The 17,139-nt window shown below is 40.6% G+C and overlaps 1 protein-coding gene across 1 annotated transcript in view; it reads right to left on the bottom strand.

Annotated features, from left to right (window-relative positions):
* CEP192 (centrosomal protein 192) overlaps positions 1-13,995 on the bottom strand; it is a 211,473-nt gene extending 197,478 nt beyond the window's left edge. Inside the window, exons 1-8 of the mRNA XM_067546060.1 lie at positions 13,671-13,995; positions 10,710-10,760; positions 9,414-9,560; positions 7,495-7,706; positions 5,977-6,075; positions 4,947-5,087; positions 4,423-4,580; positions 2,556-2,706 (exon numbers count right to left, since the gene is read on the bottom strand). Of these exons, the coding sequence (XP_067402161.1) occupies positions 2,556-2,706; positions 4,423-4,580; positions 4,947-5,087; positions 5,977-6,075; positions 7,495-7,706; positions 9,414-9,560; positions 10,710-10,760; positions 13,671-13,781 (1,070 nt within the window). The 5' untranslated portion in view covers positions 13,782-13,995. The remainder of the gene's footprint in view (positions 1-2,555; positions 2,707-4,422; positions 4,581-4,946; positions 5,088-5,976; positions 6,076-7,494; positions 7,707-9,413; positions 9,561-10,709; positions 10,761-13,670) is intronic.
* Positions 13,996-17,139: the final 3,144 nt, after the last annotated feature.

The following is a 17,139-nucleotide window of genomic DNA, read 5'->3' as shown; positions in this document are numbered from 1 at the left end:
AATATTTATGCATTAATATAACTACTAAAATATCTGTAGACATTATCTGTCTTGTTTTTTACACTTAGAATATTTACAGTATGGAATGGCCACATAATTAATAAAATCCTGGGACAATCCACATTTAAAGATGCACATTGATCTGAATTTAGGTGTTTTCTAAATTACTGTAACTTTCAGAATGTTGTACTCAGTGAGAATCATAATTACTCCATGGAATCACACAATAGGAACATACAAGCACATATCAGAAAAAAAGTGTTTTTAGTGAGCATAAGGAAAGTATGACAGTAATTACAAAACATTTCTTTGAAGTAATTCTAATTTATAAATGAAGCAACACCACACTAAATTAAGCTATTATATGTACAGTTGTCAAATCATACTGTTCTTATTCCTTTAAGACTAACAGTTTCAGTATATTACAAAGCTAGTACAAAGTTGTGATGTTTAAGAATCAATTATATATTTGAACACTACAAAATATAAAACAAATCAATACTCAAAACAATGTTAATGAAAATGAACTGACTTTAATGGTTATTAATCAGTCTTTTCCCTCCTCCCACTCCAGCTAAGGAGAACAACAATCCTCTTAACCCATAAACTAGTCCTTTAGTTTCATGAGCTTTCCAAGGGGGGGGAAAAATGAACTGTTTTGGTGGAAATTTGTCTCAATAAGAAGCCTCTCCAATTATCCCTCTTTCAGAAGTTCCAACAGTGTCAAACTGCAATGGTTAGTACAAAAAGGTATACAGTGTATTTTTAAAAAGGCCTTTTGAATTGCGTTTAGTAGTTATCAGGCTGCTGGTGTCTTGGGAGAGGTCAAACGGCGTTGGGGAGGGGAAAAAGGAGTTCTCTTTCCATTCCTGTGTGCATGCAACAAGCAGCAAAACAGCAAAGTTACTCCAGTTAGGTTGATATCAGCTCTGCTTTCTGTTAAAAAGGACATAATACAAATGGAGAAGGGAAAATGCATCACAAATCTAGACACGTGGTTATCAGCACAGTAAGAACACAGCACTACTGAGTAGGGGTTTTCTAGTAATTTATTTTCATGATTCAATCATTCCAAAACTATTTTGATCACTAACCCAGTTTGGAGAGCATAAATAGTATGATGTACTTATTCTGATAAATACGATTTTCAGAAGATTGAAATCTTACTATACATTTAAGCTGCTAAGAAGCAGCTAAACTATAATGCATTGAAATTCATGGACTACAGACAGCCTAAAAGCAATCTAATGCTGGTCCAATCCAATCTGGTCAATCGTCAATATATGTTTTGTTTTTATTAATCTTAAAATCCACTAATGAACATTATAGATATGATGTTTACACTAACTTTCAAGCCAATGTAGTCACAAAGCAATATAGGTAATTAAATACTTTCTCACACAATAAGACTATCATAAAGGACAGGACCCAGTATATTGAGAATTCCATGGCCGTAGACTTCACAGTGGAATTCACCCCTTGCTATAGAACTGTGAACAAGAATCTTATGTTTCTTCCCTCCTCCCCCTTTTAAAGTACGTTTTTAGTCCTTAGAATTGTGGCAATAACCCTGAAAACATACACCAATGCAATTGTGGCTGCCTAAGGCTGTAAGGAGCCTGAAACAATTGCTTTAAGAGGGGTAAACTGTCCCATTCATCACAGTCAGGGCCTTGTGGAGTCTACAATTCCACAGTTGTAAAATTCAGCCTTTTTCCTGCAAGCAGATGACTTGTCTTCCTGTCCTCCTGGGACTTGGTCTGCAGCTGCCTCTTAGCTCTCTAGTTTCCCCCACAAAGGAACGTTAATTAGATTATAGTGCATGATCCCTGCACTGTTCCACTGAGGGCCAAAATTGGAGTTCAGCTTACAGCCAAGAGAAGGAGCCGCCAGAAGTAAAGACTGGCCAGCTTCGCTGCCAGGATAGCAGAGCAGCAGCCTACACTTGGGAAATCAAAGAGATAAACCCACTGAAGCTGCTACAAGCTTCCCCCTTCCCTAGTACACACAAGGGAAGGAGCTTCTGTGCTGGGCCTCCTGAACAACATCGTGGGAGCCAAGGCTTGAGATGTGGAGCCAGGCCACCTGGAGAGCATAGGAAAGATACCCATCCTCAAAAATAATTGCCATAAAAATAATCACTGAATTTTATGTGTATGAGTATTTTGAACCATGAACCACAATTGCATTTGCATAAGAATGGAAATGAAGGATATTTCACAGTGATAGTATAAAATACTCCCATAGAATTTGGAAATTTCTGTTGTGGAATTTGGTTCCATTGTGCTGCAGAGTACACAGGGCCCCGATAAGGTTACCTGCTTATATGCTGGAATCTATGATCACCTTACAAATGCAAAATTAAAGAATTTAGTAAGCACCTCTCTAAATTTTAGTATAACAGGAAAAACCACTAGTGCAATAACAACAAACCTAAGTATTATTACCATACCTAAAAACCATAGACACATCAGAATTGAGTGAAACTAGTGAAGTAGGTTCACAGAAGATAGCGTATTCAAAAATTCTAGGAATTCATGTGTAAGTTAGCCTACCTGCCAGCAGCTGATCCATTTAATGAATTCTGTAGGCTTGTAGTGGCTGAACCTATAGAAGCATTAAACATTCCCTGCTGAGAACTACCATTGACTGGACTCCCGTTACCTTTCAGTATACCAGTGCACTTCCAGTTGTCCATGTAATTAGCTGCAAAATTATCAGAAAGGATTAGTTTTTATTTCCATCCCTAACCCCCAAGAACATTTTATCAGGTTACAATGTTTTGGACAGATTCTCAGCTGGTGTAAGTCAATTAAGTGCCAAAGGAGCTATGTCAATTTAAGACAAATGAGGATCTAGCTCTTTAACAGTTTGACATTCTTTTCCCACCCACCATTTTATCTCACATTTAAGCTCTGTTCGGTGACCATTCACAGGAACGGAGTGCTTGCCTCTACATTACTGGGTCCATGACAGACAAAGTGGAAGACAGTGACTAATGGAAATTGTTACTGATTTTTCCTGTTACATCTATTGTTTGCCATTTCCTCTTTATTATTAAGCTTGAAAACTTTACTTTCAGTACATCAGTAAAACACAAGTGTTAAAAGTTTACCTTCCTGGAAGCAATTACATACAAAAATCTTAGTAACATTAAAAAGTACTAGCTGAACACTTTGAAGATTAAGGGCTGGTCTACACTATACAGTTAGGTCGACCTAAGACAGCCAGATTATGTCAACCTAATTATGTCAGCGTCTACACTACAGCCTTCCTCCTGCCAAAGTGAGTGCCCTACTACACAAACATAATAACTCCACCTTCTTGAGAGGCATACTGCTTATGTCAGTGTAGTTGGAGCAATGCAGTGTCTATGTAGACAGGTGTCCCTTTTATCAACTGTCTTGTCAGCTCTTGCCATGAAATTGACAAGAAAGCCAGGAAGCTAGAGGCCAGCTGCCCTCTCATTCCTGGAGAGCTGAGCATCTTTGGACACCCTCCCCCCAGAAGGGGGAAAAGCCCCACCGGCCCCACTCTACTCACTCCCCACCTGAAGCAGGGTAGCCATGTCAATTTCAACGGCATGAAATTGACAAGGCCTCCCAACAGGGAGTGGGCAGTGGGGATGCTGAGAAGCCAGGGCAGCTGGACCCTGCTCCCCAGGGTAAGAAGCCCCAGGCAACTTCCCACTGCCCTGCAGGGAATGGGGAGGGGAGAAGCTACGGGAGCTTCTTCCACTCCCCGCAGGGGAGCGGGAAGGGGTGGCAGAAGGGGGAGGGGCAGCCCGCGGGGAGCCAAGGCCTATGGGGCAGCTGCCAGCAGTGAGAGACTAGGCTCTCAGCTCCCCACACTGCCGCTCTTAAGGTCAGTGGAAATGCTCCTGGTGAGGATGCAACCCACCGACCCCAGGAGGGTAGTGTAAACATGGGTGGCTGTAAGTTGACCTAATATAGGTCGACTTACTCACAGTACATCTACACTAGAAACGTATCTGTATTGTTCCCTGAACATGATCTGGGAAATGCAGATTTTTCACTCTTCTACCAGTAGGCAAAGACAGCAACAGAAATTGTAACATTCATATTCTAAAGTTTTGTATACATCTCACATTTATTCCTGACTGCAATGGACATGTTCATGAGATAAAAAGTTGATCAATTCAGAGGACATGTTCTGTAGACTATTACCGTGTTTAAATCAAACAAAGCAAGTGCCCCGTGAGGTACAGCAAATGAAAGATGTTATTTTCTTTTCCAAATGCATGCAGCAATAGTAAGTCTTTCAGTCCACAAACCAATTCAAAGGAACTTGCATTCCAGGAAACGATTAAATGTTCCCATAAGTACAGGTCAATCTTTAATCTTTCAGCATTTGACAAAGCAATCTAAAAAAGCTGAAATGTGTGCCCCACAAAACTCTTACCTTTCCATAGCCTAACACAACCATCATCACCAGATGATGCAAGAACTGTGCCAGTAATGTTCCAGCTCACTCGCCAGACCTGGGAATTGTGATTATCAAACTGAGCAACTATCTGAATTTCAAATTTTGTTAGTCCTCCAGAAGAAGTCAATTCTTTTCTGTTTAGAAAACAAGAAGTGGGTAAAATTCTGCATCCATCTGTACTTTAAGACAACACACATTACTAATTCTGACCAAAGAAAATACAAATTATCTTAAATGTGTGACAACAAAGACATTCTATGTTTTCCAAGAAGGTCTGTGACAATATTTTCCTTAGACAAATAATAGCAAATTATGTTAAAAATAATGTAGTTGTGCTAGTTCATTGGTTGCCTTTAATAGACTGCTAAGAGCAACTCTTTCTGGATAGGCTTATTGAAGTATTAAGTACTGATAATGTTTTGTTTGGTCTCCAGAGCATATTAGCGTAACACTACACAACTATATGTCTTCGTGTTATGAAATCTGCTTCAAAAGCTCACCTTACAGGTTTCAGTGTGAAAATTCGTACATCTTTGGTCGCTACAGCTAAAATATGGAAGGATCTTCCCAAGTTTGGAGCAAATGCAATATCATGTACAGGATCAGTGACTGTCATAAGAGTTTCTGCTTTTGCATACTTCCTGAAGAGCAACAGACAGGTTAGTCGTTTGATAAAAATTCATTTGACAGCCAATTATGCAAACAAGATGGAGTAGGCAGAGGGAATTACTGAACTGATAAGGGCTGAGCAATCAAATATAAATTAAAAATAATGTAATTATTGTTTTAGTTACAAATTAATGTATTTTAATTACTATAATCTTCTGTATTCAGCAACAGACTTCTGTCTGCCTCATTTGCTATATAATGAGCATCTAGTATACTAGAGCCCAATTCTGCTTTACCAGAGTAAATTATATGAGGTTTGCTCTATTGTAATTGCAGACAGAGTCTGGCCCAGAATGAGGCATGAATCCTCAGGATTCTCCTGCCTCCTGCACTATTCAACAGGCACACTGAATAAGGCAAGAATTCTAGTAAGTAATCATGTGATTAAATAGTTTATCATAAAATTAAAGTTTCACATGCACATCTGTGCATTCTCTTACTTGAGAGCCTAATTTTACAAATCTAATATTTTCTTAATTTTACAGAATGCTGATGATTCACAGGACTTTCTATCATCATCTCTGAAAAGAGTTTACATTTAAATACATTTTTTAAAAGGTAATGGTGTAATATCGTTCATATTAACGTTTAAAAAATGGTATTCAAGTGCACTTTTGACTATATTAACCTTTCCTTCTACCCATTCCATGAACAGAATACATGCAGCAACTACAATGGGGCAGTATTTAAGATCCCATTTCAACCTTCTAACAATGTACATGTTTTATTACTCAAAAGTATATTTTGTACTTCTATCCATGCACAATAGTAAAAGTTATTTAACCACCATATTGTTATGAACCGGCAAATAGCCATTCTAACCCCATTACAAAGATTATATTTGTTAATTCCTTAGTTTACCTGGTGTTTTCATTGTATTCATAAATCTGAACCTTAGCCAGTATATTTGGACTATTGTCATCACTTCCTACAGCTATCATTGGAGAATGAGCACGTGAACTACAAGTGAAAAAAAAATACTATTACATTTACAAATAACTACTTTATGCAATGCAGTGTAAGCTATTTTAAGTATTACAGATTAAAAATTTAAAAATATTAATTAAATTGCCAAGTCAAGCACTCAAAAGTTAAGAAATGGCAGAATTTCAACTGCCTGTGCAACCATAATTCTGTCCCCTAGAATGTCCATCCTCCTCACTGAATGAGGCTGGAGCCCTGTGGAAAAAGCAGCATGTAACTGAAGACTATCATTCAATGCATACACAAAGAGATAAAATTAGAGTTGTAATCATAAACTGGCCATTTGCTAACTTGTATTTTAGGTTCGCAACCTACATAATATTTTTAACTACTTTTTTAGTAGTTATTAGGGTTTTGAATTGGTTTGTTTTTAAATGAAGTAAAAAGTAAAATAAACTATATGGAACTTTTAACACCTTCCATCTCACATAATGAATCAGGTGTTTGAACCTGAACTTTCAGTACTGAAGCACAGATTACTACTATGTGAGCTACACAGCTGATACATTAGCTGGCTCAGGAGAAGGCTATTTTCCCAAAAGGAAAGGTGGGTTGCCAGGTCTAGGAGTGAAAAATCCAAAGCACAGCCCCATCTTGTCTCCCTCCACCCCAATCTCTGGTGTTGGGGGAACTCTTGTCCCCTGTGCTTTTGCCCAGACAAGGGACTGGTATCAGTGCTGAATCTAGGGGTAGCCTGGTAGGGACCATCCGTCTCTCACTCCATTCCTGCCCAAAAGATGGAGGCGCGCTTCCCCATGAGGTGCCACTAGCAGTAAATAGGCTACTGGGGCCATGCAGGGCTTACGGAGTGAACCCAAACCATCTTTCTTTCAAACTCTCCCTTCTCCTCCCCAAAAGCTGTGGTGGCAGGTGCCTGATGTTCCCTGTTTAGCGTGTATTACTGCTTTAGCAGTGACATCAGTCTGGCCTCAATGTTCAGTGACTTGGGCAAGCTCTGAACATTTTCCTGAAGAATACAAGTGAGAGAAAGAAAATGGCAATATTTAACCCTCTATCTCAGGCAATTCTGAATGGTGCTTCATGAAACAAAGAAAAGACACTTCTCTGAAGACCAGAGATTCCCCCTGTTAAATATCAAAGGCTTGCTGAAAACAATGGAGAAGAGCTTCTCAAAGAAAGGTCTCAAGAATCCTTTATATGAAACAGTTAGGCAAGCTCCTCCTCCACCCTTCCAATTATTATTCAGTCTCAAACTCTTGGATACATGATTTGATCCAACCAAACTAGGTCAAAGTCTTTAGTATTTAAGTTTTCTTCTAGACCTGAAAAAATATTTTGCATTTTTACTGCATTAATAAGTTTTAGATGAACTAATCTTTGGACTTTTCTTCCATTCACTCTTTAAACCTGTTTAAGTAATAGTGTATAACTTACCTTGATGGATTCCAAGAAATGCAACTGCAGCTTAGTTTACATGAGATTTCATGCTGCAGTGACCACTGACTGAGATTCATAACATCTGGAGCTTCATATATCCTCACTACTCCATCTGCTGAACAGGTTGCTAACATAAGACCCATATGCTTGGGAGCAAACTTCACATCTGTAACAGATGTCCTACTGTCTACCAGAGTGGTCCTTTTTACCTGAAAGTAAATGCAATAATCATTAAAGAAAAAAACATTTGAGAGTTTTCAACAATTATATATTCACCAGTTAATGATGCAATTATGTAGCTATATAAATTGTCACATACTAGAGTCCTTGGTCTAGAGTTTCATCTAAAAAAATCCCTAAGGGCTTGCCGACAGGTACTTTCAGCGCCAATTGAACTATACTGGTTAAGAAACACTTAAATTAGTCCAATCTACTGTGGGCACAGTTATATCCATATAAAAGTGTTAATATTTATATAGCTCGCTTAGGTAAGTTTACCAAAATCAGTTTCTAACCAGATAGTTAAATCAGTGCATAAACTGTGTATGTAGACCAGCCAATAGTGTCAAGCTCTAAGTTTGGAAACAATCTTCAAAACATGAAACTATATTCAGATTAGTATATCTGCCTAAATTTGCAAACAGCTTGAAACTATATGTCTGGGAGATGTGAAATGCTCTGTTCACATAAACAGAGATGTTGACTGTGAGGCCTAACGATGATGTTTTCAAATATCAATATTGTTTACTATTTTACTGTTTATCATTTTAGCAGAAACATTAAGATAATATACTACTTTGTTCTTGGAGATAGTTTCAGATATTGGGATGGCTGCAGTGGGGCAGATAATTTGTCAAGGTTTATTGGGATGAGGAATTTCAATCCCTTCCACTCCTCCTGCCAAAAAAGCAAGAGAGAGAGCGTACGTGCACAGAGATACATTTCCTCACCTGTACCAAAACCCTGTCTCCTGGGCAACAACAACAAAAATCAGCTTCCACACCTGCTTTTGGATGGCATAAGTCTTAACTATTCCCTGCACAGAAGTCAAACCTTCAACTTTTCACCCACCCATTGTATTTAGTGTAATTATACATTTTCAATACAAAATTCGGTAGCACATGAAATGTTGTAGCAGCCTAAAATAAGCTGAATATCAAACTAAAAAAAGGATACCATACTTATTATATGCTGTACTTGGTGTGGTGAGTACTTGGGAGCAGTCCTGTATAATTCTGGGATTCCCCCTGCATCGGAAGGGTCTAATGTGCTGCACAGAACACATCAATTTTGAGGTAAACATGTTTTCTTCTGTGGATAAATTTTTTTGAGCAGAAAGGGGGAATACCACAGTTAAAGTTATAATATAAAATCAGTTGCAAATTTAGAGCTGCAGCCACCACTCTATAATGAAGTTGAAAAAAGGAAACATTTTAGCTTGATGGTAGGAAACATTTCTTAATAGTGACATCTATTGGTCAGGTTGCTTGCTGAAAACCATGCCAGTCATTTAAAACCAGCCTACACAGTGCACATATTGTATATGAGAAGAAATCCTAAATTAATAAGGGCAATTGTCAAATAGATGACTGTCTTTTTTTTTTTTTTTTTTTTGGTTATTATTCTATATTAACAGAAAAGCTCAATGGAAAAGGGCACTCTCTTTAGCTCTATTTGGGAAGAAAAGATGAGGCGAAGAAAAGAGGAAAAACTCCCAAATTACAATAACTTGCAGTTTAGAACAATTTCTAATTTAGTCAAGTTCAGTGCTCTATTTAATTCTTGAGTTTTAGCAGCTGAAATCTGTGGTCCTTAATGCTGAACAATCAACAGATCAGGCACGCGCACGCATGCACACACGCGAGAGAGACAGAGTGTGTGTGTGTGAAAACTGACAATGACATTTCAAGTCTCACCCAGTGACTCTGCCCCCGAAGTTTATCATTCGACTCTCCCACTATTTCTTCCCACACAACAGCAGTTCTGTCAAAAGAGCAGGATGCCAGGACCTGTCCAAATTCAGGATGAGCCCATGTCACACGCCACACAGATCCACTATGTGTCTGGGAGTTTAAAAAAAAAAAAAAAAGTGCTTCTGCAGAAGGTGTACATCACTTGGAATCATTGAAAATTTAAAGTTAACATCTTGTTTTTCAGTAGTATCAAGTTTTCTAGGGAGGTAAGGAATTACAGCTGTAAAAACAAAAAGTAAATCTAAAAGGCTTTTAGAGTACTTCTTTGAAGTGAATCCTGACTTATATGGCTCCAAATTCCACATGAGTTATATTACATATTGAAAACCATGTTCAAATTTTCCATAATCAATGGAAAGACCAACTACTATAAGTTAACCAATAAAATATATGGTTTTATTTCTCAACTTTAGGGATCACTATTGTACCCCTAAATCTGGAGAAGTGGTTAGGAAGTTAAACAATATTTCTTGACATAGAAATTAAAGCTATATTTTAAACTGCTATATGCTGCTGCCATCATCTCTGGCTTTCTGGGTGCTTCTCCAAAGTCCATACTGAATACAACTTATTCCCGCCTGCTGCTCCTTTTTCAAGTCTCTCTGGCTGCCTACTTCTTTTCTTAGAGGAAAAAGGACCCCAAAAGCTTCACCTAGATTTCCAACTACAGGATTACAAGATTTCAGTACACTAATCCGTATTATACAAACTGCAGTACAACTCAAAAGTTGAACACCTCAGTCCTCTTGTGGAACTATGCAGATTGGCCTCAATGAGACGCTCTTCTCAGAAAAATTACAGAAAGTCGTACCCTAGAACAGCTGATGAAATTACTTTTTTCCACTTTCATTTTCACAACCAAAATGAGATTAGAAAATAGTCCCAGTGATACACTGCGAAGTCTGAGCAACAGTTAACCAAACCTCTACTGTATTTTGCCTGTTCTGGTTACTGAAGTTATTGTTCATTTACTGAACATATCTGCAAATGTAATGAAGTCTATACTATAAGATCTCATTACAGCCTCTGCTTTTTCAACTTTGAGAAGTGGGGTGAGACTGATGGCCTTTTTAAAATGAGAATAATTGGATCTGCAGATTAGTAGAATGATAATCACGGAGTTTTTATTGTGCAAAACTATATAAACCAGCATTTACTTCAGTAAAATTATTCATTGACAAAATACTAGGGAGTCCCTGGCGCAACAATTCATAGTTATACTGTAACGATAATCTTTACCTTCCAGCTGGCAGTACAATGCCAATCCCCATTTTCACTTTTGTCCCAAACCTATAAAAAAACCAAAATGCAATCATATACTTTGCCAATCTAAGCTTTTACTTCCTGCAAGAAATGGAAGGTCAGCAAAATTTACAAGTTAGTCCTTGCATACATCAGGTACAATCCATATATACCGTATAATAATCTTTCCTCATAAAAACTATGCCCATTCCTGCACACACAAACCCCAATTCTGCAACTGCCTCCACATAGATGCAGGGTCTGCTCATGCGAGCCATTTGCAAAATGTAAGCCTTATTTCTTTTTGTATAAAATAATTTATTAGTAAAGGGACACATTCTGCTCCCTTTATCTTCCTCTGAGAACAGCTTGAGAACTCCAAAAAATCTTAGTTTCATACCCTGTAATTCTCTCACACTAGTTACCTTCAAGGTAAAAGTTTATAATAACTAAGATGTGAAATTATGACTGCCTAAAGTTGTGTAAATGATATTTTAAAGGATACTACTGTAAGGCTACTTTGTGCAAAAGAAATCCAGACTGTTCCATTATGTCCAAGCAGTAAAATAACTGCTTAACTGGAAATGAAACTTTAAAATAGTAAAATCTCAGCATTCCCAAACCAGTGGCTGAAAGTTGTAGCTTAACATGGTTTATGTGCATAAGAATTTTTCAACTCTTATGTAGTCATGTTTTTTAAACAATTAAATATTAAATAAGTACTTTTAAAATAAAAACTTTAATGCAACTGTTATTTGCAAACATGGGCATTAGTTCTTGTTGTCACAATGCACTGGTGTTATGTCAGTAATATACAGTCAAAATCTCAAAGTCTCGCTTCAAGAGTTTCAAAATTTAATACAGAGATCATAAATAAAAATAGGGCAATGCTAATGAATATGTTCTAAACAGACTCTTAAACTAACGCCCCCCATCTTTTGTGGGCAACTGCAGTCTAAATGGAACATGAAGCTGAAGGCTAAGTCTCTTACTCCCCATCTCCTCTAACTTGAGTATGATCTTGGACACGACAACCTCTCTTTGCCTCAGTTACCCCACATGCAAAAAATTGGAGGTAATCCTTACCCACCCTTTACTGTGTTTTCAAATAAGCCATGGAGGTAGTTACTCATTAGAGCAGAAAAATTAGTACCCTGGACCAGGAATCTATTCCTGGCTCTCCCTCTCATTCACTGTGTAATCTTACATAAATCATGTTGCCTCCAGGCCCCACTTTATGGCCCTCTGATGCAACCCTGGTTGTAAGCAGTTTAGGGCACAACCATGTTGTAATCAATTTCCTAGATTTGTACTCTATTTGTCAAATAGACAGGACTAAAAAATAACCAATACGTATCTTACAAGACCACTGTGAGGTATAAGGAATATAAATCTTTTCAAGGTTCTCTGTAAAATTATACTATTATAAATGGAAATTAATAGTGTTAACACAGAGAGCTAAATCTTTTATTCTAAACATTTCCCCCTTTTAATAATCACCCATAACTTTCTCAAGCACTCTAGCTTCAGGCAGAAGTTTTACAAGCTTGTTCTTAGATCAAAGGTTGTTTGGTTTTTTAAATTTCAGGTAAATTGGTCCAATTATTTTTGAGTTACAGGAAAGCAGCAAAAGCATATGACTTCTAGACTTTGCCCCGCCTTTCGTTAGCTTCACGTAACTTAAAAACAACTAATACTATACATTTCCTATGTGCCATAATTTTAGTCCTCACTAAGGGAGGAAAAAGAAAGTAAAGTAAAGAGTTGAGTATTTTTGAAATTCTGTGAATTATAAAAGTACCTGTTTGAGAATATATGACAGAACATTTAACTCATTTCATGTCACCCCAACTTAATTTTAAGTCGCATAGCGGTATTAATCTTTCAAACACTATAGAAAGTTAAGTTTATTGTCACACCAATCCTCTAGCGGAACCTCTCTGTTAACATTTTCTTTTCTTTAAAAAAGCAAAAAAATTAAATGCAATATGTTAATGTTGGCTCTATAAAAGAAAGCCTGAAAAGTCTTGTATTTGCAAGTCAGGAAATCCCAAAAGTTGAAGGTTACAAAAGCAACCAACACAATAAATATACAGAACATGCGGAATATTTTCTATTTTTTTCCCTGCAAAGTTTACTCTTTTTTATAGTGTTACATTTTATGGTATGCAGGTAACAACAGGTACCATAACATGTTTAAGACAAGGTACAAAACAGATGAGTACAATACAGCATCATATTGCACCACAGTTAAACCTGTCCAGCAGGAGAACCATGAGTCTTTGGAATGTCTTGACTTGTGTGTGATTGCTCAGCTTTAATGTGTTAATTCCTACCTTTAATTATTAACTATAACAAAACTCGGACCCTCCTCGCTGTGGCTTCCTCCCCATTGCCCTGGTACCAACCCAGCCCTTGACAGGAGGTGCTCAGACAGTACGTTTCTTTTGCCCACCGACTCCCCCGCACTTGCTCCCTTGGGTCACTAGTTGCAGTTGGTCCCAGACACACGTGGCAGAGGTTAAACCTGGCTCCCCTCCCCGCACTGAGGGGGCTGCCAGGAGGTGAACAAAACACTAGGGCCCTCGCGGGGCTGGCGAGCAGGCCCGGCCCAGACCAGACCAGGGCTCCGGGCGGCGCAGATGATCTCCCCGCCGCAGAGGGGACGCGCGTGGCGAGGCGACCCGACCCAGTGGGTGGTGGGGACCCCTCTGCGCTGCACACCAGGGGGGACGGGACGGGACGGGACGGGACGGGCCAGCTCTCACGGCACGGCTGGGGCTGGGCCTAGCACCGCAGAGGTGCCGGGCACATGGGTCAGGCTGGGCGACAGGCTCGACCCAGCCCCCGTGGACAGCCGGGGCTCTGAGCCGCCCCCCCACTGAGGGACGCAGCTATCGCACCCCTCCCCCGCCCCCGGGACTCAGCGGCTGGCGCGGGGCGATGGGCGCGGCGCACCTTGACGCTCTGGTCGCTGGAGCAGGTCGCCATGCGCCGCCCGTGGAAGTCGAAGGAGACATCGTGGATGAGGTCGCGGTGATCGGCCGCGATGCTGCGCGCCACGAACATCGCCGGGGCCGGGGCCCGCTCGGCTTCAGTGCGAGCGCGCCGCTACGGTCGGGTCGGGTCGGGCCGAGCCTCGCTCTCACCCCCGCCCCGCCCCCGCTCAGAAGGGGCGCTCAGAACTCATCGCAATTCCGGCGGCGCGTAACAAGGGCTCGAGAGTCTCTCTCGCTCCGCGCAACCCTCCCCCCCGCAGCAGCGTTCGCCGCGAGGAGAGCGCAGCGCACGCGACGGACGCGACCGCGTGAATCTAGCCCCCCCCGCCGCCGCGCTTGCGCACCAGGGTGGTGGGTACTTCCCCCGCCCTCCAGTAGAAGGCGGGCCGAGGACGGTGCCGCGCCACGCACGCGCAGCACAAGGAAGGCTGCGGCCAGCTGGGGCTCGGGAGTCTGCGCCGGGCGCAACCACCGACCTAAACCCCGCCCCACCTGCTGCGCGCGTCTTTCAGTTTCTTCTGCCCTGCAACGTGAGGCAGAGCCTTTCATACCCCATAGGTGGAGCGAGGGATGCACCCGCCTCCACCCCCCGCACCTAGCCAGGGGTGTGCCCACTGCTCCTATTCCCAGGCACCAGCCCAAAGATGGATCTTCTATCTCCAAGCTTTAAAGCTTATTGTTATTAAGGAATAACGTAAGGGCTCTCCCCGGTAGTTGTAAGGCGATGAGTTTTGAGCGCCACAGTTGACCCAATTCCAAATGTTCAGGGACTTGTTCAAAGTATCAATGTTCAGAAAAATCCCATTAACGTGGGGGAAAATTGGAAAACTGAAAGCGGAAAAAACAAGCGGTGGATGCACTGACTCCTGCCCTCTGATTAGCACAACCAAGGATTCAGGCGCGTTGCAATTGTTTAGCTCAAAGAACAGCTTGATTGCAGCAATTAATGTTTTCCAGCATAATAATTTCTCCACTCCCAACAGAGTTTCATATGTTGGCACCCTGAATTATTTATCACTCTCACAGAAAGCTGAATAATGGTGTAGGGGTAATGAGGGTATGCGTACAACCCCTTGATATAAGGAGAAGAATGGGGGACTCTACTAAGGGAGACAGAGAAATTGGGGCAACACAAAACCTCAGGCATAAGCAAGGGGGTGGGACACATTGCAGAGAGCCCTTGAAATAAAGGGGATTAGGAGGGTGGAATGTGGAGCTTGTGGGGGGGTGAATGATGTTCCTATATTCTAAAGCCAAAAGGGCCCATCTGGCCTAATTTCTTCTATAAACTATAAACCATAGAACTAACGCAAAATAATTCCTAGACATATCTTTTAGAAAAACTTGCAAAATTTCCAGTAATGGAGATTCCACCACCACAGTAACTTGTTCCAATGGTTAATTACACTTACTGTCAACAATACACACCTTATTTCCAGTCTGAATGTGTCTAGTTTCACCTCCCAGCCATTGCATGATGTTATACATTTAATGGCTAGATTGAAGAACCCATTATTAAATATTTGTTCCCCATTTAGGTACTTACAGGCTGTAATTAAATCACCCCTTAACCATCTATTAAAATAAACAGATTGAGCTCCTTGAGTCTATCACTATAAGGCATATTTTTTAATCTTTTTATCATTCTCATGAATTTTCTCTGAACTCTCTCCAATTTATCAACATCCTTCTCGAGCTGTGAGCACCAGGACTAGATGCACTATCCCAGCAGCACTATCCCAGCAGCAGTAGCATCAGTGCCAAATACAAAGGTAACATAACCTCTCTACTTCTATTTTATATTCCCGTTTTATGCATCCCAGGATCACATTTGCTCTTTTGGCCAGTGTCATACTGGCAGCTCATATTCAGATGATAGGGTTGCCAGGTTGGTAGCTCACGTTCAGATGTAGGGTTGCCAGCTGCCCAGTTTTCAACTGGAAAGTCTAGTCGAAAAGGGACCTGCCAATGTCAGGTCAGCAGAAGTCCGGATACCCGCCATAATTGGCCTTCGCCACTGGGGAGAGAGGAAGAGCAGCAGCTGCTACTGGACCCTGGAGGAGCAGCTCTGCTTAGCTGCTGACTGAGAGAACCTGCTCCAGCCTTTCTGGCAGAGAGATAGGCACAGCAGTGGCCACCTCAGGAGCGAGGGAAATCCTGTTCGTCCCACCCCCACTATACTGCACCCTGATTATTTCCCCACTCTTTGCTTTGGGGACCAACCCCCTCCATCCTGCTGTGCTCTGATTGCCCCAGTCCCTTGCTCCGGGGACCAAACCCCCCTCCCACTGTGCCCTGTTTTCCCCATCCCCTTGCTCTGGGGACCGACACCCCCATCCTGCTCTACCCTGATTGCCCCAGTCCCAGCCTCTCACTTTGGGGGCAGGAGAGTGTCCAGTTTTCAGCAATTAGAAAGTTGCCAACCCTACAACCCCCAAATCTTTTTCAGAGTCCCTGCTTCCCAGGATAGAGTCCCCCATCCTGTAAATATGCTTATATTCTTTTGCACCTAGATATATACATTCACATTTAGCCCTATTAAAATGCATATTGTTTTCTTGCACCCAGTTTACCAAGGAATCCAGACTGCTCTGAATCCGTGACATATCCTTTTAATTTTTTAACACTTCCCCCAATTTTTTGTCATCTGCAAACTTTATGGAGAAACGAAAGGAGCCCCAGGTGTGTGCAATGAGCTCAGCCTAAATAAGCCACAAAGTGTGTGGTCCCCTAGTTATAACTAGAAATTTTTCTATTGTGCTATATATTTAAACAACCTTTTTGATGTTTTTGGACAAATGGATTGCCCCAAGTTTGGATTTGTTCTATGCTGAGTTTTATAGGCCTCTGGTGAACCTGGAAAATCTCAGACCCTTCCCCACAGAAATATCTTTAAAAAAAAAAAAAAAAAAAAAAAAAGTCAATGGATGTTGCTGACTAAGTTCCACAACTGCACACTAAACAAACCAGCAGCAGTTATAAAAATTATAAACAGATCTTACAAAACCACAAAGTAGTGAATACCAAATAATGTCTAACTTCATCTACTCACACTCATGACACAAAATCAGATTAGAAAAAAATAGTATTACCATTCCTTTTTAGATAATACCAGGACGGAATTTCATGGGAAATCCGGGATGTTTTCCTGACAATACTGAAAGCTGTAAGTGTATTGCCTTGCCTTCTGCACAGGGTGAGTGTCACTCTTTGTGTTTTTGTACAGGCCTATTTAAAACAATAAAAGGTAACTTGAATAATATATTTATATATGGATATTATATTCCAATAGATGGCAGTAGGTCATTATCGACAAAATTCAATCTGAAAAATACTCTTAGCTATGGCAATGCATATTTAATGTAGCCAGTAAGCTGGTTAAAGAGGAATTTTCAGTGCACCAGTTTATAATTAACTTTTGTTTTCTG

The sequence above is a fragment of the Emydura macquarii genome, unplaced genomic scaffold, assembly GCF_026122565.2.
Source record: "Emydura macquarii macquarii isolate MOO-44397 ecotype Brisbane River unplaced genomic scaffold, CSIRO-AGI_Emac_v2 contig_212, whole genome shotgun sequence".
Classification (NCBI taxonomy): Eukaryota; Metazoa; Chordata; order Testudines; family Chelidae; genus Emydura; species Emydura macquarii.
The sequence above is the reverse complement of the archived record's forward strand: the minus strand, read 5'-3'. Positions and strand labels throughout refer to the sequence as shown.